This window comes from Rhinolophus sinicus, chromosome 5 (assembly GCF_057876585.1).
Source record: "Rhinolophus sinicus isolate RSI-liver-muscle chromosome 5, RSI-T2T, whole genome shotgun sequence".
In the NCBI taxonomy this organism is placed as follows: domain Eukaryota; kingdom Metazoa; phylum Chordata; class Mammalia; order Chiroptera; family Rhinolophidae; genus Rhinolophus; species Rhinolophus sinicus.
This window is the reverse complement of record NC_142505.1, coordinates 73,401,808-73,424,879: the sequence shown is the minus strand read 5'-3', so window position 1 is coordinate 73,424,879 and position 23,072 is coordinate 73,401,808. Positions and strand designations below refer to the sequence as shown.

General features: G+C 44.8%; 1 protein-coding gene across 4 annotated transcripts in view; it reads left to right on the top strand.

The window, feature by feature from the left end:
- Positions 1-23,072, top strand: part of SMURF1 (SMAD specific E3 ubiquitin protein ligase 1) — a 103,804-nt gene that overhangs the window by 76,059 nt on the left and 4,673 nt on the right. Inside the window, exons 7-18 of one of the 4 annotated variants that reach the window (XM_074313460.2) lie at positions 1,362-1,603; positions 2,379-2,463; positions 3,060-3,137; positions 4,059-4,205; positions 5,265-5,463; positions 7,094-7,197; positions 15,079-15,193; positions 16,424-16,602; positions 18,318-18,455; positions 19,250-19,370; positions 20,806-21,007; positions 22,562-22,637. In XM_074313460.2, coding sequence (XP_074169561.1) covers positions 1,362-1,603; positions 2,379-2,463; positions 3,060-3,137; positions 4,059-4,205; positions 5,265-5,463; positions 7,094-7,197; positions 15,079-15,193; positions 16,424-16,602; positions 18,318-18,455; positions 19,250-19,370; positions 20,806-21,007; positions 22,562-22,637 — 1,686 coding nt within the window. Of the gene's footprint in view, positions 1-1,361; positions 1,604-2,378; positions 2,464-3,059; positions 3,138-4,058; positions 4,206-5,264; positions 5,464-7,093; positions 7,198-15,078; positions 15,194-16,423; positions 16,603-18,317; positions 18,456-19,249; positions 19,371-20,805; positions 21,008-22,552; positions 22,638-23,072 lie in introns of all 4 variants that reach the window. The other 3 variants (XM_074313459.2, XM_074313462.2, XM_074313461.2) reach the window with 3 other exon arrangements.

Sequence of the window (23,072 nt, the reverse complement as noted above, 5' to 3'; positions counted from 1 at the left end):
TCACAGCTTTTCAGGGTGCTGAATGCTTGAGACGCAGGAAAGGACTTTGGGATGAAACAGGAATCCAGGTTCCTTGTGTTTAAAGGAAGTTGTAAAGAGTAGTGGGGTTGTGCCCAAAAGACTCAGGATGCAATTTAAAGAGGTTCTCACTGGCCAAAGGTTGATCAGTTGGAACATCAGTAAGAATTATAACTGCAATGGATTGAAACACATCAAGTGTATTAAAAATGAACATTATATATTCATAATGACCCAGGGAGAAAAACAAAACTCTATAACACCTGAAAAGAAAAACCAAAAACCTCAAAAAAATCTCATTGGTCCACAACTTTGCGATCCCCAATGAATTAATGAAGCTGAGTAATCATGATTCGTAGCTGTTAACAGCGTCCTAAAGGAGAGGTGATCTGACATTAACGGAAATCCAGGGGACAGAAGAACGTGTTGCACAACCCACAGGGGTGTAACAACCACCATCTAGAAGGGGGTACTCTGTAGAGTGTAGAAGACACAGCCCAGTGTCTTCACAAATACTGCTAGGAAAGTAAATCGCAGGGAAGGAAAAGAACCTGTAAATTAATAATAAAAGAGACTTAAGAGACATACCTACTAAACGCAAGTGTGGACCTCATTTGGATCCTGATTGAGACAATTGACTGGAGAAAGTGAACACTGGTGTTTGATGGTATTTAAAAAATTAATGTACATTTTCTAGTCATGATAATGGAAAAAGCCCTTCTAGAGGTAGATGTGGAAATAATCGAGGATGAAATGGGAAAATGTTGGGATTGGTTTCAGAATGGCTCAGAGGAGAGAAGAATTGGCAGAGTAGCACGAGACAGTCATCATCGTAGCTGGGTCGGGGGGATTCATCTCCCAATTGGTGGGTATATTTGAAATTTTTCAATGTAAAGTATTTTTTAAAAGTATTTGCTTATATGGAAAATAACCTATTAAGGTAAATTGTCTTCAAAATTGTTCAGAGCTGAAGATTTATGTTAAAGAGTACTTACAGTCATTATTGTGGAAAATAACAAGGGAAACGGAATGTTTGGATTTGACTTTAAATCAAGAAAAATCAAATCACATTTCATGAGCTCCTTATTGTGTGAAGTTGGTGTTTTCAGTCATTCAGCTCTACCCGAGGATGAAGCCCCGCAGGTGACCTTGATGGCACTTTATATATGGCTCCCTTTTGGCCACTTGTTCCTCATGCAGAAGTCTTTCTATTTAAATAGGACAGTTTGATTTTTATGAAACGAAGCACTTGGCATTGTTCGAGAAGAGCAAAGTAAACAGCTGTGAGAGCCGTTGAGTTCCGGCCCTTGTGCCCATGCGCGCTGTGCTCTTCCCCGTTTCAGCACCGTGTGTGAAGACTCGGGGCCTGGGAGGCCGCTCAGCTGCTTCATGGAGGAGCCAGCCCCGTACACAGACAGCACTGGCGCTGCTGCTGGCGGAGGGAACTGCAGATTTGGGGAATCCCCAAGTCAAGATCAAAGACTTCAGGCACAGCGACTTCGAAATCCTGAGGTCCGAGGGTCACTCCAGACGCCTCAGAACCGACCACATGGCCACCAGTCACCAGAACTGCCCGAAGGCTATGGTGAGAGAATTCACCCTGCTCTCCCGAGCTTTATCTACTGTGTTCCAGAGAGCTTTGATTTTTTTTTCAACCTTTTTTAGTAACTTGTACATGCCTTAACTGCAGATGTGTGCAGAGCTGTGCCATATGATGGTTGTGTCAATGTAAAGACAACTGGGAAAAGATGGTGATAAATCTTGCTTGTCACGAATTTGTCAGCAATTGCCCCAATCTCCCAGTTTAGCAATTGTTAGAAAATTTTAGGCAAATGAGTACCAAAGGAAATCAAGATGGTACGTGGGCTAGATGAGGGTATTTGTAATGCTCTGTGATTTGAATGTGGAAAGGACAGTATGGGGTAAGAGTGAAAAAAAGGGATCACTTGACAATCACAGGGAGAACCTAAGGAAAGATGGAATATAATTGAGATATGGCAGATCATACCAGAAGTAAGAGCATATGGAGGTAACAGAGGTCAAGGTAAGGTCACTCCTAGGTACTGGATACATAAACAGCATGTCATCCAGGGCTGTGGCCCAGTAAGGAGAACACGCCTCTCCAGGTGTGAAGAGGAGAAAGGAAGACAGGCCCCAGCATTTGCATACGGCTTGTGATGTGAGGAAGTCGGGCAAAAGTTAACCACTGCCCTTTCAAATTCTTGATAATTTTAAAGAATGTTGAAAGCAAGCTTAGACTTTGTGCTTGGAGGATTGGTTGAAAACTCCCCTTGGAACTGAATTTTACCTAATTAATTGTGTCCACCACCATCTCCCCCCACCCCCAATTTCTTACACAGAACAAAGAACAACAGTGCAGGGGCAAGTTTACTTTTTGCACACACAGACTGGAGTTAGCACGTGGCACGACCCCAGGATACCAAGGTAGGTTTCTCCCATGCGCACCGAAGCCGGTTTTCCAGCAGTTGCCTGGATCCCCTGACTGGATGAGAGAGCCCTTTAGGTTAGAAGAGTGGCAGCTCAAAGAGGATGTCGTCTCGGGGTCCTGGACTCGGGCTCCCTGGGTGAGGGTCCCAGCTCTGCTGCCACCTCCAGACCCTCCACGTGGTAAATCGGCAGCTGCTGGGGAGCACAACGGGCCTTTAGAAAACAGTCCTGTATCTTGAAATCAAATCTCATAACCAAAAAAAGGCCCTCACACCTAGATTAAATCCAATGTGCCCTGGCTTGAAAAGCCAATAAACCCTTCAAGCTGTGTTGCTCTCATTTTAAACTAAAAATACTGATGGAACAAGTGATAGGATGTATGGGATTTGCTTCAAATAATTGTTGTGGGAGCAGTGAATAGGGATGTATTTAAAACAGGTTGACAATGACTTGATAATTATTGAAGTTGGTTATTCATTATGGTCTCTCTCTATTTTTTATATGCTTAAAAGTTTCCATAATAAAGAGTTAAAAAGGAAATATAAAGACTATCACCCTTTCTCTCTTCTACTTTACTGTCCCTATTGCCTCAGTCCCTTGGGGACCATTCCTGGGGGAGATGAAGCTTTTCTATACGAATTCCTTCTACAAGGCCATACATCTGAGCCCAGGTCAGAGAGACCCCCGCCCCACCCGTAACAGAGTTATGTTTCCTTGTTTGTTTGTTTGTTTGTTTGTTTTTCTTTGCTTTGCCTTTTTAAAGTTTTTTGGTTTGTTTTAGAATAGCATTACTACCTAATAACATTTATTTAGTAATGCTCATTTCCTTTTCATTCATAATTTTCTTTATCTGAGAACAAGCTTCCTGTCTTTGATTTTTCAAGTCTATGTTGAATTTACGATTCACTTTCATAGTTAGAATGGACATTACCTGCAAATGGATGAGGTGTCTCTGTGGTAGCCACCACAAGAAATATCAGTCATTTGTGCTAATTGGAAAAGCCTCCTGGTCAGTAATGCTGTGCTCCCATATGACTGGATTATACTGAAGTAATTAATCAAGAGGTTGGAATGAGAAACACTTTCTTAACAAAGCCAAGGAAAAACTGAGAGTGACTCTTCCCGGTATAGCTGTTTAGAATTGTGAGATTTCAAATGCATGTTAATCCATCCCCATCAGCTTTAAAAGACTTGGCTGTCTGGGGGCTTTTCAACGAAGCAACTTCTCTGACCTTGAGCATTTCATTGAACTTCTCTTGAGCATTTCATTTAACCTGCGAATTCAGATAGTTTTCCGGCAATATAGGTGCTTCCTACTCTTTGGCCATCTCAGGTATAAGAAAGGATATTCCCCAAGTAGACCATGTTCCCTGTCCTGGTTATAGGCTCCGAAAGTTGCCTTTTTATCTGTAGGATTTTGCTGTCACTTGCAGCACAGCGACCCAGCCTCAGGGAGTTTGGCGTAAGTAGCACCGGGACTGTCAGTTAGAACTGGGACACAGCCGCACTACTAATGGGCTCCTGTGGCTCCTCTCGCTGAAGTTCTGGTCTTATGCCTCCGGACAAACCTCTCTGTGTCTTCTGTTTGGTAGAGACCTTAACAGCGTGAACTGTGATGAACTTGGACCACTGCCACCAGGTTGGGAAGTCAGAAGTACAGTTTCCGGGAGAATATATTTTGTAGATCATAATAACCGAACAACCCAGTTTACAGACCCAAGGTTACACCACATCATGAAGTAAGACTTTTACAAAATTTTTGTTGACCTCTTCCATTTATCATTGAATGTCTTCTATTATTATTTTTCTGAATTTATCTACTGCATTGTTTGTTAGTGGAGAATAAGCAAAAGCAAAATATGATAAATATTTGATGGACAGTTGCATGTTTTAAACTCTCAAGTTAACCACAAGCAGCATTGAAGCCACATTGTTGCCACCCTTTTCTTGCAGCCAAAATGAAATTCACCACGATGGCAATATTATGCAGGTTCATTTCCAAAGCTTCCACATGTGCGCTGTGATGAAATGCACGGCCCTTAGAGTGAGAAGCAGTAAAATGAGGTTTTCATCACTGTCTAGAAGGGCTGCCACAGTCGATAGTTCCACTTGCAGGAGCCTTTTCCTGTGCTCGTCCTTCCAGATAACGGAATTATCTTGGCTCCCACGTCCAGTGTTCCAGGCTTCTTGTGTTCTTAGAACGTAAGAGCCCATGTGGCTCTTCCCATTGACAACCGACATCAGTGGCAAAACATGAACAAGACAAATGCCACTTTGTCTCTCTACTAGTCCTAGTCCTTTTATTTTATGGAATTTTGCTTTTAATGGATGGGCTTAGATATCATTTGGTTCTGAAAATGAATGGCGACCATTAGATTTCACTTGAGTAGTCTGCTCTTGTGCATATTGCCCACCTCCACTATAATCTGCTTGAAAAATGTTTCACATCGACTCCATTGAATTCTAACTGCCAAGGCACATCTACGAGTGTGTTGATCAGTGTCATGCTAGATGCATGACAAATGACAGCAGTTGCTGTCTTTATTTATAGCGATGGTAATATATCAGCTACGCTGTTGCTTGGAAGTAGGATAGCTCCTTTGTTGTGTGTGAGACCTATATTTAGGCTAATGGTGGCCACCAGCAATGTGTACACGGCCACGGCATCAGAGAAAAAGTGTCTGCTTGAAGTTCTGTGTAATGAACTCTCTTCTTGGTCCCTTGGTATGGGAGGCATTGCTTGCAGCTCCCTTGGCCACTGCTTGTGGAGTGACTTTGATGCTTCTGTCCTTTTCAAGTCACCAGTGCCAACTAAAGGAGCCCAGCCAGCCGCTGCCATTGCCCAGTGAGGGCTCTGTGGAAGATGAGGAGCTTCCCGCCCAAAGATACGAAAGGGATTTAGTCCAGAAACTGAAGGTCCTCAGACACGAACTTTCACTTCAGCAACCCCAGGCCGGTCATTGCCGCATCGAAGTGTCCAGAGAAGAAATATTTGAGGTATGCAATTGAGTGCAACTAACAATCAGGCACAGTCTCTGCATCCATGTTAGTAAACAGGGCAATTCAGCCAAAGGAATGGCCCCCCAGTAACCTCCTTGGTTTTAAGGGGGTGCTCTCAGGGGACTGCTGTGCAAGCGATTTCTGCATTTCAGCAAGTTCCTCTTTCTGGTTGCTGTTTCAGGTATTGATTTTATTACTCCGTAAAATGCAGGCATTTATCAGGAGCAGTGCCCATGTAGAAAGAGGAACCTGCATTTCCTCCTGTGATAACAGTGTAAAAACTGAGATGACTTTTGAGGTGAAAATCTAGAGAATTATGCAGAAAGAGGAACTGAGCATTGTAACCCGCTTTCCGCATTACACACTTTATATATCTCTGTGGTCTGCACCAGTCACTCCTGCTATGGCCTCGTATGGAACTTGGTCCAATGGCACTGCCTCCTCAGAGACGCTGAGTGGCCGAGTAGCCACCTTGTTGTCTCTTCTGGAAATAGGAAGATCAGATGGCTCCTGGGAAGGGCTCTGTCCCTTATCCAGCCCCCTGGCAGGATCAGGGTCCCTAAATAGGCAGGGCCCTCTTGTAGACAGGGCCCTTTTCTCAAGGAAGATGATCATAAGATGGCATCTCACCTGTGTTTGGGCCATAGCCCACCTGCCTTGTGGAATCACTGGCAGACGTGACCAAATGAGACAGGGTGAGAACTGAACACATTCCCGCTGGGCTGCAGCCCGAGAGGCCGCAGAGGCCACTGCAGGGAGCCCAGCGCCTCGAGAACAGCGGAGGGCACCAAAGAAGTGCCCAGGGCTGAGCTTGATGCTGGTGCGCAGCCACTGTTGGACGAGTGGGTCAGCTGAAGTGCCCACTTTTGCCCACTGAGCATCTTAAATGGTTGCCAGGGTTAGAAAAGAGCTGAATTATTGACGTTTTGCTGCTGGATCATTTCCACTCAACCTCCTCTTTCCCACTTGGGATGGTAGAGTTTGAATTACATTAAATTTAAAGCATGAAAAGATTCGTAAGTGCCTTATCACTGAACATATCTACAAACACTTAGCTAGTCCCACTCAAATGCTGACTGTGAGGGAATATCAGGCTGACCACAGGTTTTCTATGTTTTGGATGAGCTACTTTATCACACGTAAACCCTTCTTTGCTTTTTGACTCAGTGAGAGTCATGTGATTTTTCACTTGAGATGTAAAAACAGGCTCAGAATTCTTTTAATATTCAGACTTTCTAGTGACATCTTCATTTGAGTTAAAATATATAAAGTGTTTATAGTAGACATTGAAATTAATTTGTGTAGAGAAAGTCCAGTCTGCTGAGGACATTTGTTCTTAAGTCACTAGTGGTTGTGCTGAAAAGTGAATATGTGTTTCCTTTAGGTACAGTATTATCTGGCACATGTTTGTTTTGTTGTGCTTTCTGAGCGAGAAACAGTGGGAGAAAAGGTGGTGGAAGCAGAATGTACTAGAAGCCAAATAAACATTCTGCACAGGGGCCAGATAGAACTCAGATTTGAATGAATGCTTACGTTGAATCTGGCTCCATTATCAGTAACTTTTCATCTTTTTATAACTTGAAGAATAAGAAAAGTTCTTCTCTGAAACTGTAATTTTCATACGTAGGAGTCTTATCGCCAGATAATGAAGATGCGACCGAAAGACTTGAAAAAACGACTAATGGTGAAATTTCGTGGGGAAGAAGGTTTGGATTATGGTGGAGTGGCAAGGTGAGGTGCTAATTTATTCACCCTTTCCGCTGCACAGACTTTAGCATAAATGTGATACTTACAGAGAGAAGTTGTCACTTTCTGGTGCTTGTCTTGGAACAGTCAGGACTTGAAACGTTGCCTTCAGTGAGCTTTCTTAGAATTAGAAAACCTGAGAGCATATGCACACTAGCATCTTGCCATAACCTATCGGAATGTACGTGGTCCTCACCATTAATTTCCGTTGTGTAAAGCGAGAATTAAACTTTTAAACTTTCCCCCTTCTTCATCTGACATGACTGAACCTGAACCCTGAAGGACCTGCTCCTGAAATTAATCAGGGAGGCGGCCTTGCTTGTCTCATTAGAGGATTTCCGGGCGTGGGCGCTGGGCATGTAAGTTGCATTCATGTCAAAGGAATTTTGTTCAAAATAATTCATGCAAATGATTTTTTAAATAGAATATAATAATGAAAAGCTACTACCGTGTTTCCCCAAAAATCAGACCTAGCCGGACCATCAGCTCTAATAAGTCTTTTGGAGCAAAAATTGATATACATAAGACCCGGTCTTATTTTAATACAAGACCGGGTCTTTATACTAATTTTTGCTCCAAAAGATGCATTAGAGCTGATGGTCTGGCTAGGTCTTATTTTCAGGAAAACACGGTATTTCCTGTCCTACATCTTTTCACCTTCGACATAACTGCGTTTTTGCTCTTTTAACTGTTCCTTCTAATAGGTATCTTTCTATCATCAAATCGATTAAATTGAGATATTATCTATTGATTTCATGATTTATGGTCATAGACACAGACAGACTGAATAATGGTTGTGGTGAGGGTCTAATTTAAGACTCTCACTTCCCAGTTTAGTGATGTCAGGATGTTTAGATCTCCTATCATAGTCTTTGTGACTTTGCGTAAGGTGTTTTCACCATTATTTTCTGGTTGGTCCACTGGAGACATTACCTCTTGTCCTCTCTTTTTCATAAGAAAAGGGTAATAATACTCGTGACTTCCCCTTCTGCATTCCTTCGGTTTCCCTCTGACATTCTGTCATCTGTAATATTACTTGTGTATCGTCAAGGTTGAAGATTTATATTCTGTTCTGTATCTAAAATTAAGCAAGTCTCCTATGCTTGTCTGCCTTTTTTTTTTTTTTTTACTTTTTTTTTTTTTTTAATTGGGGAATATTGGGGAACAGTGTGTTTCTCCAGGGCCGCTCAGCTCCAAGTCCAGTTGCCATTTTCAATCTTTAGTTGTAGGGGGTGCAGTCCACCATCCTATGTGGGAATTGAACCAGCAACCTTGTTCTTAAGAGCTCGCACTCCAACCAACTGAACCATCCGGCTGCCCCTCCAGCCGGCAGCTCATTGTCTTCAATCTAGTTGTGGAGGACACAGCTCACTCACTGGCCCATATGGGAATCAAACCGGCAACCCTGTTGTTCAGAGCTCGCACTCTAACCAACTGAGCCATCCGGCCCCCTTGCCTATTGTTTTTAAGAGTTGAAAACCAATACATTGTTTATACTGTTGTGGCAATGTAAATATTCCCTGGTAGTCTATAATTTATTTTACCCTTTTGAACAAGTTTTTCGAAGAATTTCTCCTTTTTAAACTAGGTTTTGTCTCTATCGCCCCATTAAATTACTTTTGCCATCACCTTTCCCCCATCCCCCACCAGATCTCCCTCGTGGAGACTGTCCCATCTGCCTGATGATTCTCCAGGCCTTTTGCACAGTTGTCATCATGGGACTTCGCTGCTTTCCTGGGTCAGAGCTGTGTTTTGTGAATCCCATACCGTCCTCGTTTCTTCCTCTATGACCTTCTGTTACTACAGTATATCTTCAAGTACCTTTCTTAGAGAGGATGGTGTGGGAGGTGAATTTTCCAAGATCCTATGTCTGAAAATATCTTTTAATTTACATTTTGAGTGATAGTTTGGCTTTTTATAGATTCCGGGAAGAAAATGATTTCCATTCAGAACTTTGAAGGCATTGCTGTCCTATCTCCCCGCACCCAGTGTCACTGAACAATGGTCTGGTGACAGTCTGGTTTTCGTCACTTCTCCACCACACGTGACTTGGCCCTATCCAGGAGCACCCAGCATCCGTAGACTCGACCACCTTTTTCTGTTTTCCACCGCCTCCTGTCCTCACTTCCTCCTTACTCGTAATCGCACCATAATCACTCCCGGCACCTCTGCTCAGCACCCGCTCCTCTTGCCATATGCTGCACTTACCTGGCAAAACCCCCGCTCTGCATAAACCCATCGTAGGTGGCTCTGCGCCTCACCTGAGCAGCTCAGTGTGACGAGGGGCAAACGTACTTCCACACTGCTGGTCTTTCTCTGCACTGATGGCCACAAACCGCAAGGTATCAGTTCTCTTGTCACCCCTCCTGTTCTTTCTCAGATTCTAGCCTCGCTTCCACCTAGCTGCTGACTTTGCTTCCTACTTAACTGAGGAGGCGGAAGCAATCTGAAGTCTTTGCTCAGCCCCACCAATACCCAGTCTGCCTGTATCTGCAACCATGGCTCGGCCTTTCCTGCCGTGATCCGGAGGTGCCCGTGCGTGTTTCTGAAGCAGAGCGACCCGCGCCTTGCATGAGGCACCCCAGGCCTCTGGCTTCTATGTTACTTCACATCTCTCATTTCATCAAAATGTCCTTTTTTCGTGGGTCAATCTCACCACATACAAATATACAAATGTGTTTCAACAACTCCCTCCTTAAACAAACATGCCCCCACAACTTCCCTGGACACTGCATCCCTTTCCTGTCTAAGTTTTAAGGAGGCAATAAAGGCAAATAAAGTAAAAAGAAAGGCAATTAGAAATTCCAGGACAGACACAAATGTGTTCAAGAATGCTTAACTCTTAGTCATTGCCCTGTTTCTCCGTTCTCTTTATAGCAAAACCCATCAGAAGAGTTGTGAGCACCCCTGTTCCTGTCTCCACATCCCTCACTTTCTCTTGACTCCATTCCACGCCCTTTGAAGCCCGTGTGGTCAGGGTGACCGTGACCTGCATCTCACCAAGCCCAGTGCTGCCTCCTCCGTCTGTGGCCTAGTCTGTCAGCAGTACTTGGTGTAGTTGGTCTCTCCCTGCTTCTCGAAACACTGTCTGCACTTGGTTCCTAGGACCCCACACTCCTGGTCTTCCCCTGGCTCGCCCCCAGCTCCCCTTGCTGGCACTTCCCTCTTCCTTACGTCTGAGCACTGGCATGCCTCCGAGCTGGGTCCTGGGCCGAGTACTCCTCTGCACCCCTGGGTGGACGTGCCGAGGTCCCTGGCTCCGTGCTGAGGACACTCAGAGGTATCCCTCCTGCTCACTCCTCTCCCCTCAGCCCCACACTTGTTTATCCAACTGCCTCTCATTCCTCCTTGGATATTTTTAAAGCATCGTCCACTTAACAGTCCAAAATTTCTGGCTTGCTCTCTCATACCAGCTCCTCCCTAGTTTTTCCCACCTCACTAATGGCCCCACTTAGTTCCTCTGGCTCAGCACCAGTCCAGCGCGTGGTCCTCGCAGCTCTACCCTCAGAAGAGAGTCCTGCCCCCTCCTCTTCCCTCCCCTCTGTCTGGCTCTTGATTGCTTCACTTACCTTCCTACTTTCTCCCTTGTCTCAACAGGCTGTTGCATCCAGAATGACCTTTCTAAAAACTCCGCTGAGTCTCTCCCCTGTTCCTGAGCCCCCAGAGGCTTCCCTTCCCACCTGACTGCCCTGCAGGGCTGCCTGCACCCGCCTGCCCCACACTGCTTGGCCGTTGCCTCTGCCTCTCCCCCCCACTCCTGCCGCCTGGTGCACAGAAGGTGTGTCCCTCTGCCTAGAAATCATCCCCACAGTGTCACACAGCTTGTCCCATCGGTTCACTCAGGTCACCCCAGGCTCTAACCCGCCTGGCGCGGTGTGCTGGGTGAGCTTTCTCCCTCTGCCTGCGTCTCCAGCGGGCACACAGCCTGCGGTCAGGAACTCTGTGTCCGTGGAGGCTGAGTACCCAGTTCTCGACAGAGCAGCTAACACATGCGAGCGCTCATCTCGATAAACATCTGCCGAATGAATGAGTTTTACTTTTCAGTCATTTCTTCTCCCCCATGTCCTTGCTCTGGTCTTTCTGAAACACCTGTTAACTCGGATTTTGGATTCCTTAGGTTGATCCTTTATGTCTCTCATCGCTTTTATCTTCCGTCTTTGCTGTTTTCCCCCCACACTTCTTGTGGGAGATTTCCTCAACTTCTCTTCCAGTGCTTCAACACTTTTTCAAATCACCATAGCATATTTATTCACTGAATTCCATTGTAAGAAAATATAAAATGAAAGAATTAAAATAATGTGTCTATCACATGACCAAATCTTCTTAAAGGAGAATACCCCTATAATTTGTATGCCCTTGTAAGAATCGTATTTGTTCATTAACTTAAATATTGAGCCTTTACCACATCCCTACTAGGCACTAGTAGGGATATGGCTGTGAGCAAAGTTACACGTTCTCTGTCCCCTTTACCCTCCACATGCCCCATGTAAAGGAGTTCTCAGTCTGATGAGGTACGGGCATCAGTCAAAGACTTACACAAGTAAGTATAAAACCATAAGACTGGTAGATGCTGCAAAGAAGGACCCAAGAAGATGTGTAATAGTGGCCCTGTCAGGGAGTCTGGATAGGAGAGCCTCATACCTTCACAATTTAGAAAACAGGCAAATTGTCAGCCCTACAGCAGTTTTTCCAAGCAAAATTATGTTCTGATATGCATTATAATGAGGTCTTATTCAGCTTCTGGATAGAGTTGGGATATTTCAGCAGCCAAAAGAAAAGAATTAAAAAGAAGAAAGTATATGTGTATAGATAGATAGATAGATATAGTCATATCTATATCTATATATTAATATATACCGTGTTTCCCCAAAAATAAGACCTAGCTGGACCATCAGCTCTAATGGAGCAAAAATTAATATAAGACCCGGTCTTATTTTAGCATAATATAAGACCGGGTCTTATAATATAATATAATTAATATAATGTAATACCGGGTCTTATATTAATTTTTGCTCCAAAAGACGCATTAGAGCTGATGGTCCACCTAGGTCTTATTTTCAGGGAAACACAGTGTATATATATATATATATATATATATATATATATGGTCACAGGATGTAAAGTAGTACAGCACAGGGAATATAGTCATGGGAATTGTAACAGCTATATATGATGTCAGAGGCATAGTAGACTTGGGGGGGTTATAATTTTGTGAGGGGTGTGTCTAATTATGTTGTTCCGTACACCTGAAACTAATATAAAAAATTGAATTAAATTATAAATAAATAAAAGAAAGTCACCATATGCCCTCTGGTCCTAGGACAGAACCATCCCACTGATTCCTTCCCTTTCTCTTCCTTTATCTCACCCTCCCACCTCCAACTTGTCCTTGACTCCCTCTGAATAAGTGTCCGGAAGAGCCTGCATTTTCCTGAGTTCGCATTGGTATTGCCTCCCCACAGGAAATATTTTCCTTTCACAGTTGTTCCAAGTTTCTTCCTTGATCTTCTCCCTCTTGATTCTAGAAATCATCTTTCTTGTGGCAAATGTAACTTCTCTGTATGCTCTTGATAACATTAATTCCATTTCCTGACAAGAGGCTTAGGCTCTCTGTCCCCCTTTTTAGATGAGAATCTTGCCACTTAGTCATTCATATTTGTCCGAACAATTCAAATCAAATCACTACTTTCTCGTCTGTGCTATTTCCTTCCTGTAGTCTCAAGATGTCTCTAGAGTTCAGTATCGCAAACTGTTTCAATTTACCATTATTCCTTTGCATGGCTGGTATTCTGTATTCCTAGGCACGCATGCGAATAGCTTGGCTGGGTTTGGAAGGAGTTGTGTTCTTGTGCATTTTCCACTTATCAAGTCTTCCACGTGCAGATAAATGTTCGTGTAGCTCCCTGGATTGACATGGTGCTGTAATGGAAAAAGCTGTGAATCCTTGTTCTGCCACGTCCAGTTTGATCTTGCATTGTTATTTCAGCTCTCAGATTCTACCCCAGGTCTAAATGGGATCATACCTATATAGACATGAGGGAGAGACTTAAATTACATATACATGTATGTATGTATTCATTATCTGCTCGATGAGAATCAGTTTACACTCATTTTCCCAGTGTTTGGTTCTGGACCACTCCCGTTCTCTTGCCTATATAGATAGTACACTTCCAGAACATTCCTAATAGGCCTCTTTACCTTGTCCACGGCTTGGTCAGAATGTTTGCTTGCATTTTAATCACTTCCTGTCCTTAGTTTTTGTGAAAATGATTCTGCTCAAATTCAAACTCCAAAACTTAGGGATGAATCAAAGTACTATCACTGGGAAATTTTGCCTTTCTAGTCAATAGACTTTATAAGATTTGGAATCTCATCTCTCTGGCAGTTCCTTTCTGTTCTTTGGAGTTCAACACACAACTTTGTTATGGCCTGATAATTTTTTGGTTATTCTTATAATTTTCGTAGATATTTGCGTTTGTGCTTATCCTTTCCTATTCTTTCTCAATTCTGTCTTTTCTATTTGAAAGAGTAAGGAATTCCAGAAGAAAATTTGAAGCTGTTATCTTAATGAGATTTATCCATTTGAAAGGAGTTTGAATAGAAAGAACAAAAAAGCTATGTGCAGAACTTCCATAGGGATTTGTATGAGGTTGTCCCATACGTGGGCTTGTCACAACCTGGCCATACATAGCAATCGAATCATACAGATTCTATTTAGAGTGCTTTTTAAATTCGTTTCTGATTTGTGTGTTTTTTTTAATAAGGAAATGATTCAAACAAAGGAATTAAGAAAATAATTCATTCTTATGCACCCCACCCAGATTTTAAAACTCTTCACATATTTTTAAGCTTTAAACTAGTTTTTTAAATTATAGAAATGATAAATGTTAATGGCAGAAAATAAGAATTGAACATGACAGAAACTTCATGAAGGGCAAAAGACATTTTTAAACAACCCTTGCCTCCCCAGACTGCAAAATGTTTTTTCCTTATTTAAACATTATTACATGTTACAATCGATCAGAAACTTAAAAACTAGAAAGAAGCAAAAGAAAAACATGAAAATGCCCCAGAATGTGATTCTGCAGTTAACTACTGTCAACATGTTAGTGTGAGTCCTTCCTGTCTTTTCTGTGCTCTGCGTATGGATTTTCTGTTTTGTGTCTGTGTGTGCACACGCTTTTTAAATAAAAGTAGGATCATATTGCTTTTTACTGCACTTCTGTTAGTTACTAACACATCATTAACATCATCGCCTGAGGTGTGTTTTTTTGTGTTTTTTTAAATTGGGGAATATTGGGGAGCAGTGTGTTTCTCCAGGGCCCATCAGCTCCAAGTCGTTGTCCTTCAATCTAGTTGTGGAGGGTGCAGCTCAGCTCCAGGTCCAGTTGCCGTTTTTAATCTTAGTTGCAGGGGGCGCAGCCCACCATCCCATGTGGGAATCGAACCGGCAACCTTGCTGTTGAGAGCTCGCGCTCTAACCCACTGAGCCATCCGGTCGTTCCTCATCGCCTGAGGTTGCGATCTTTGCAAACTAGCAGAGAAAACCTCAGCTGGGCCAAGGACACCAAGCCGACTGCTGAGAATGCTGTACTTTTAAGGTGCTGCTGATTCTCGTCAACAACCGTTGTTTCTCAGCTTGAGTTGTGGTTGGCATTTTGGCCAGAAAAGCCGTTTCCGATGCTACTAGAAGCAAGTTTTTACTTCTTTAGACTTATTTTCCCTATCTGTGCAAATCACATTCACTCCCAGCCAGGTACTCTTACCAGTTTGGCTTTCCAGGACACAGCGGTACAGTCCTTTTGTTAAGATCTAAATTGGTATTTTAACACATATAAAATGTTTCTCTTCTTCCTTTGTTCCTAGGGAGTGGCTTTATTTATTGTGCCATGAAATGTTGAATCCCTATTATGGACTCTTCCAATATTCTACAGACAATATTTACATGTTACAAATCAACCCAGATTCTTCAATCAACCCTGTAAGTATTATTGAATAAAGAGGTAGGGCATTTAAGTTGGAGAAGTTTTTTAGTGGATTTTCAGCTTCAGTCTCAATGTTTGGTTTATTCACTGTCAAATTAAGGTCTGTGGTAACTAGAACATTGAAAAATAGAGTGAGAACTGGATAAAGAGAGATGATTTCAACCCTGTATTTCTAGTGACCGGGACCTTTGGGTATGTTGTTTTCAAGGAGAACAAGGCGGACATTGAGCTGCTCATGTACTCAAAGCGTTTTATTGCCACTTGAGGGAACTCTGCTATGATGACTGTGTATGTTGACAGTGTCATTCTAAGAAGTGAGCGGGTCACAAAGTCCATCCTCCTCCCAGTCAAAATTGGAATATTTCCGTAATTGGCCTTTTGGCCATTGCTGCAGACACTGTTCGCTGCTTGTTTTAGAGATGAGGAAATAAGTGCAGAGTGAGCTTCTGGCCCAGGGCTGGGCAGCGGGTGAGTGTAAGACTCTTCCCGTGGGGCCCACGGCCTCTGGGGCCATGTCACAGACCAGCTCGACCACAAGCGTTCAGATGTGACCAAACCTTTTCCCAACATGGAAACAAGGTTTTCACTAATTCTCTGATTATGATTCCAACCTGAATGTAGAATTGTGAGGTTCCCTTTTTAGTTAAAAACCAGAACAGCTTGGGTTTTAGAATGGTTGGTTCTTCTTATATTTGATTTTCATATTTATTTTCCTCTGTGTTCCTTTTTTAGATTTCTTGTCTTCCTCTTTCTCGTGGGACAGGGGGAGGGGTGGCAGAGGAAGCAGGGGAATTGCCCCTTGCTCTTTATTTCTTTTTAGTGCAATGGGAAGGAGAAGCAGGGCCAGCTTCCAGGGTGGGCATTCAGAAGGACCTGTGCTTGGTTTGACTCTCTGCTGTCACCATGTTGAAATTCTTAATTTTTGAATAAGGGGTTCTGCATTTTCATTTTGCACTGGGTCCCATAAATTATGTAGCCATTCTGAGGAAAAGGTGTTTGAACTAACAGCAAATAAAATGTTCAGACGATCTATACAAAAGACATGCTCAAAATTTTGACTAAGCAACCTTCTTTCGTTTGGCCATGAGTACAGCCTGTGAGTAACTGATTCAGTGTCTGGTTGACTGGGGGACAGTTCTCCCTAGAAGCTGGAGAAATCCCCAAGCTACACTTTGTTTGGCCTGTCATTTAGCTAATGAATTCATGTTCTCTGGCGCCCCCTACAGGACCATTTGTCTTATTTCCATTTTGTGGGTCGGATCATGGGTCTGGCGGTGTTTCATGGACACTACATAAACGGGGGTTTCACAGTTCCCTTCTACAAGCAGCTACTGGGGAAACCCATCCAGCTCTCTGATTTGGAATCGGTGGACCCAGAACTACATAAGAGCTTAGTGTGGATTCTGTAAGTATCGACTCACTGCTCAGTCAATTGAAAATTAATATGTAGCCACCCTTCTTAGTATATGCCATATACATTTGTTTTGTGTGTGCGTGTGTATATATTTTGGAGATGGGTGTGAAATTGGAGGAGATATAAACAAACTATTGTTTGCCACCAGAAATATAAAAGTAGATTTAACAAAAAAAAAAAAACTTAATTGACTTATTTTCCTCATATTTGGCTAGTTTCTTTTCATGGACTAGTTTCTTTTGTTATTTCCTTGAATGATTAATGTATGATCACAAATATTAAACCCCAGGCCTGGGGTTTTTGACACTCTAAGGCATCACCAATTAATCGCTAGAGGGAAAGTATCAAAAACAAAATTAGTATCAAAGCATCTAGTGTCAAATGCTTGGATATAAGAAAATATCAAAACAAAATTACTATTGGGCCAGCCCGGTGGCTCAAGCGGTTGGAGCTCTGTGCTCCTAACTCCAAAGGCTGCCAGTTCGATTCCCACATGGGCCAGTGGGCTCTCAACCTCAAGGTTGCCAGTTCGATTCCTCAAGTCCCACAAGGGATGGTGGGCTCCGCCCCCTGCAACTAAGATTGAACAGGGCACTTTGAGCTGAGCTGCAGCTGAGTTCCCGAAGGGCTCAGTTGGCTGGAGCGCGTCCTCTCAACCACAAGGTTGCCGGTTCGACTCCCTCAAGAGATGGTGGGCTGCGCCCCCTGCAACTAGCAACGGCAACTGGACCTAGAGCTGAGCTGCGCCCTCCACAACTAAGTCTGAAAGGACAACAACTTGAAGCTGAACGAAACCCTCCACAACTAAGATTGAAAGGACAACAACTTGACTTGGAAAGAAGTCCTGGAAGTACACACTGTTCCCCAATAAAGTCCTGTTCTCCTTCCCCAATAAAATCTTAAAAAAAAAAAAATTACTATTTAGTCACCTTGGCTTAGAATATCCTAAACACTCTCGTAAAAGCAGCAGGCACAGTGCCATGGTGTTCCTACGGTGTAGTAGGTGTCGTGGTCCTTGTGCAGGAGCCGGTTTCACAGGAATGACAGATCAGGCTCTGGCAAAGGAAGGACAAGCTGATGAGCTGAACGGGAGTCAGGCCTCTCGATTGTGTCCTGTGTGCTGGTTAGCCTCGTTTCGTATGTCCCAACTTGAAATAGGTAGCCTGTGGGGGTTAGGGCCTCCATCCTGTAGGAAATCTTTTACTCTGTTTCAAAAAATATGGCATATTAAAGCCAGTTTTAATTTTCAAGTGCTTCTTTGTTTGAACTGATGCACTTGAAAAGGCTGCCTTAAAAAGGGGGAGTGATTTTTTCTTAATGTGGCTTCCTGCAGGTTGATTACTTTTGACTCAGTTCCTCCTCACGATTCCCTCCTTTCTGCTCACAGACTCAGTTTACAAAGCAACCAGGTATCTTATAAAATCATAGAATGGTAGAGGTACTGTCACCCTCCTGTGAATGAGAAAACCGAGTCTGGGACACATCTGGAACTGGGGCTGTGGCCTCCGGGCTCCGTCCAGCACCCACACCCTCCTGCCCTCACTCGAGCTGTGTCCACTTGAGGCTCTCCTGTCCTCTCTGGTCTGCAGTCAGTAACTACTCGCTTGCTCTCTTTTCGTACTGGATTGTTCCACTTAACGTTCCATTCACTGCCATGTGGCGGCAAAACTCTAACTGACATCTGTCTTCTGTCCTGACTTTGCCAGAGAGAACGATATCACCCCTGTGCTGGACCACACCTTCTGTGTGGAACACAACGCTTTCGGGAGGATTCTTCAGCATGAACTGAAGCCCAACGGCAGAAATGTTCCTGTCACGGAGGAGAACAAGAAAGAATATGTCCGGTAATGCTCTGGGGAACCTGGTGGTTGCCAGTGGGGACAGACACCCAGGTGCCCAGGGCCGTCCGGGCACGGCTGAGTTCATGGACTGTGGGGCTCACTTGCTGCGTGAGATTTGCCTGTCCCTGCCAGCACTTGTGACCAGAAGCACATTACAGAAGAGACGTCCAGAAGCCGTTAGGTTCAGCAGGGGCAGGTCTGCGTGGAGGAGCCCGGATGCGACCAGGCCTGACCTGGCAGAGGGAAACTAATGACCCCAGAACCCAGGTGGGGGAAGGACTTTCAAGTGACCACCCAGATCCATCCAAAGCTGCCAGAGCGTAGGAGAGAGAAGGAAACCTAGACGTTTCCTTGAGCCCAGTCTCCAGGAAGTCTACTCCATTGTAGTCTGTTTTCCCACTTAATCACAGCAAATAAATGACTAGTCACTTAGAGTGGAGATTTAGAAACAAGGGCACCTCCGTGTGCTCAGGCTGTCCAACTGGTATGTAGTTCTCACAGCATCCTGTATTTTATTTTCCAATACATTTTTAAATTGTGGCAGTTGTTAGGATAGGTCAGGTTAAACCCTACTGCTATTTCTAGCAGTGAATCAGAAGATATAAGGGCACGAGCTGGTTTATTTTAACCTGATCCTTAGGCTGGGTATTACCAACTCACGGGTTTTCCTCCCACCTTGGGGCGGCTGGGCGGGCAGGGCGTTGGACTCAGCAGGTGGATGTCAGAACCTGTTAATGGAGAAAAACATTTTTCATGAACCGTTGGTATTGCTTCCAACTTGTGAATTTTTCTTTCAGGTTATATGTAAATTGGAGATTTATGAGAGGAATTGAAGCCCAATTCTTAGCTCTTCAGAAAGGGTTTAATGAGCTCATTCCTCAACACTTATTGAAGCCTTTTGACCAAAAGGAACTGGAGGTACGTGCTCAGCGTGTCGAGTCAGGCTTTTCTTAAAGGGCCCTGAGGCTTGCGGGGATTCCTCACAGGCGTGGGGGTCTGTCGGGGCTCCCAGAGTAGAGTCAGGGCTGGAGTGAGAAGGGGGTTGAGGAGGGTTGAGCCAGTTTATGACAAGGCCAGGCATCTACCTGGCATCAGTGAATCCAGATAATTCTGGGGGCCTTATTGAGGGTGGTTTGTGGCTGATCGTATTTTCAGGATCTCTAGCAGTAGGGATTCCTGACCCCGTCCTGTGTAGTCACCTCAGATCGAGGAAATTATCTTGTATATTGCCAACTTTTCCCACAATGTCAACGTGCTATTCTTATTCTGCACTTACTAGACTCTGAACAAAGTGTTACTGTTTTCTCTAATCACACTTCATGTACTTAAACAATGAGGCATTCACCTCGTATCCATCTAATCCATCTATTTGGTGCCAGATAGCTCAAGCCTTTAAAATTGTTCTGTCTTTCCGCCACCAGTAAGATGCCGAGAGCTTGAGCCAAGCGGAGCCTCCCTTGGGTGGGACAGTAGCTCTCCAGAGGGAACTTTTTAAGCAAGTTGCAGAAACCAGCATGTAACTCCTGCTTCATTCCCTTCTCTTCAGATTTTTTTTTGGGGGGGCGGGGGAGGGAATATTAGGGAACAGTGTATTTTTCCAGGATGTCAAGTTGTTGTTTTATTTTTTTTCAATCTAGTTGTGGGGGTGTGCAGCTCAGCTCCAAGTCAAGTCGTCGTTTTTGTTTTTCAATCTAATTGTGGAGGGCACAGCTCACTGATCCATGTGGGAATTGAACCGGCAACCTTAGTGTTATGCATACCACACTCTAACCACTGAGCAAACTGGTCGCCCACCGGTGGCTGAGCTCCAAGCTCAAACCGTTGTTTTCAATCTAGTTGTGGAGGGCGCAGTTCACTGGCCCATGTGGGAATCGAACTGGCAACCCTGTTGTTAAGAGCTCGCGCTCTAACCACCTGAACCATCCGGCCACCCCTCTCTTCAGATTTTAAATTCCACACATCATTGTTGTGTGAGGTTCCTGAGATGTGCGCGGCCCCGTTTTACACTCAGCTCCATGCAGTCTTGCCGGTGGTTCTTCCGTCCGCACCAATGTGATACAAAAACACAAACACAAACTTGGTGGCAGAAAATGACCTGTCAGTGGCTGTGTACCACAATCCTAGGGGTTGGAAACCAGCCTGAGGTGGCAGAAAGCCAGGCGTTGTGCTTCAGGCGTACTGCTTGCTTGCCTTTCTTCTTGTTTAAATGTGTGTCTAGTTTATTTGGACATAGCTGCTACTTTGCTCTGGGACCAAGTTTTTAGCTCCTTTCACGTACTGGAGACCTGGGAGGCATGTCATGACCTGAGAGGTTTACACATCCGAGAAGTAACTGCCCATGAACCCTTCACAGCTGATCGTAGGCGGCCTGGATAAGATCGACTTGAACGACTGGAAGGCTAACACGCGGCTGAAGCACTGCGCGGCTGACAGCAGCGTCGTCAGGTGGTTCTGGCAGGCTGTGGAGACCTTCGACGAGGAGAGGAGGGCCAGGCTCCTGCAGTTTGTGACAGGATCCACCCGAGTCCCACTCCAAGGCTTCAAGGCCTTGCAAGGTGACTGACGTGGGGGCGGGGCCACTGGCGCAGGGCATCTACACTGGGCGTCTTGTCCCCTGGGCCGGGGCAGGGAGAACAGGAATGTGGTGGGGTGGTCTTCCTGAAACGCCTAGAAAGCGACATGATGTGTGCTTTCATCACCGCGCGGTGCTCACCTGGCAGAGGGGCTCTCACTCCCACTGGCCATAGAGACCCTTTTCCCCATAAAGGTGATGGTCTCTTGGTTGCCGTTATCTCTGCTCCCAGTCCTCAAGGCTCTGCTATCCTTTTCCCAAGTTGAAAGGAAGTGTCTGTAAATATAAACGTGTAGGAGAGGATACCAGCAGAACAAAGCCCCGCCTCCTGTCACACCCACCCCTCCTAGTGTCTCTGCAGCCAGAATCAGCAGGTGGACGTTACTTTGCAGCAGCCGTGGCGGGTGCTGGCCAGCCTGATGTCCACTCGGAGCCGAGTCTGGAATGATCTGAACAAGGAAGGACCCAGTGGAGCCCAGTGTGTCTCCTCCCATAGAATTGGTTGACAAAGGAGGGTACAAATAACAAGGCTTTTGCGAAAGAAATCAGAGTTTTTAAAGTGTACTATGGATTCATTTGTAGATACTTAGGTCAGGCCCCTCCCTCCTGAATCAAGAGACCCAGTGTATTGCTTCCATGTGGGTCATTAGCTCCAGGGGTCCTCCCTGGCCTTCAGTTTCCTCATCTATACAGGGGCTACCTGACAGGCTGCATTGTCCAGTTAGGTACCCACGTGCGCTCTCATGCCTTCCAGCTCTGACTGGGTCCCTGGCTCACCCAGGTCAGGAGTGGCGGTTGGAAGGCTATAGATGCTGAAGATTTTGTGCCTCACGAGGAGATCAGAGAGGCTCACGGTCAGCCACAGCTAGTCAACTGGGAAAGTCCTCGTAGGCTTCTCCCCGGCCCTGTGACTTGTAAAGTTTCAGATTTTTGTCACTTGATAACCTTGATAACCAGAAGGAGTAGGAAGAATAGTAATATATTGAAATTTAGTAAATTGAACTTTGTTAATACTGAGAACAGAGATATTTCACCTATAGAACATTTTCTGTAGACTTTTTCTTATTTTAAGCACTTCTTTGAGAGAGAAGTTACTTCCATTTCCTTGGGCTTTGGTCCCAGGTGTTTGTGTCTGTCTTTTCCCATCATACCTCTGCCTGAAGATGTTTCATGACTATATCCTGCTTTTCTTTTACCACCGCTGTCCTCTACCAATAGTGGGCCTGCTTGCTAAACATTTCTATTAAAAGAAAATCCCTGATGATTTAAGGATTCTACCTGCAGACACCCCCACTGGAGCCAGCTCATGGTCAGGTGCATAGGAGAGTGCTCATGAGTTTGCTCTGCGCCAGGGACTTTCTAAATGTCTGATTAGTCACTTGATGGCCAGGCAGAGGCTCCTGTTGCCATGGCAACTCTGTGACCCTCTGGCGGGACAGCCCGCCGGGGCGTTGGGCCGAGGGTATGCTCAGCAGTGGGGCCCAGGCCCAGCCTCTGAAGTGCATTAACTAGAATGTTGTCTTGTAAGGTTCTACAGGCGCGGCAGGGCCCCGGCTGTTCACCATCCACCTGATCGACGCCAACACAGACAACCTGCCAAAGGCCCATACCTGGTAAGCAAAGGGCTGTGCAGGCGCTATCCCCTAGGAGCTTCTACAGCGTGTGCTCTCTCGCGCGACTTTCTAAGCTGTCTCATTTATGCAGAGTCCCAGGTAACAACTGGCAATGGCACCAGTGTTGAATGGGACAAGCACTGAGCAGCGTGTCACATGTAAGGGTTATGAGAAGTCTCTTCCATGAAACCAGTTTTGTGGGATGTGATTGGTGTTGGCTGCCACTCCCATGGGTTCGTCTGCACTTTCTGGGCCTCGCTGCACATATGCATGAGCGCACACGTGTACCTGTCAGTGGGACAAGTTGTAGTTTTAAGTGGGAGTTACTGGTCTTCACTTTATCTGACCTTCCTGGGGCCCCACTGTCCCCTCAACTTTGCGTGTGACAGATGCACTTGCCTATTTTGAAAAATACATCCTCCCTAAATTTCAATT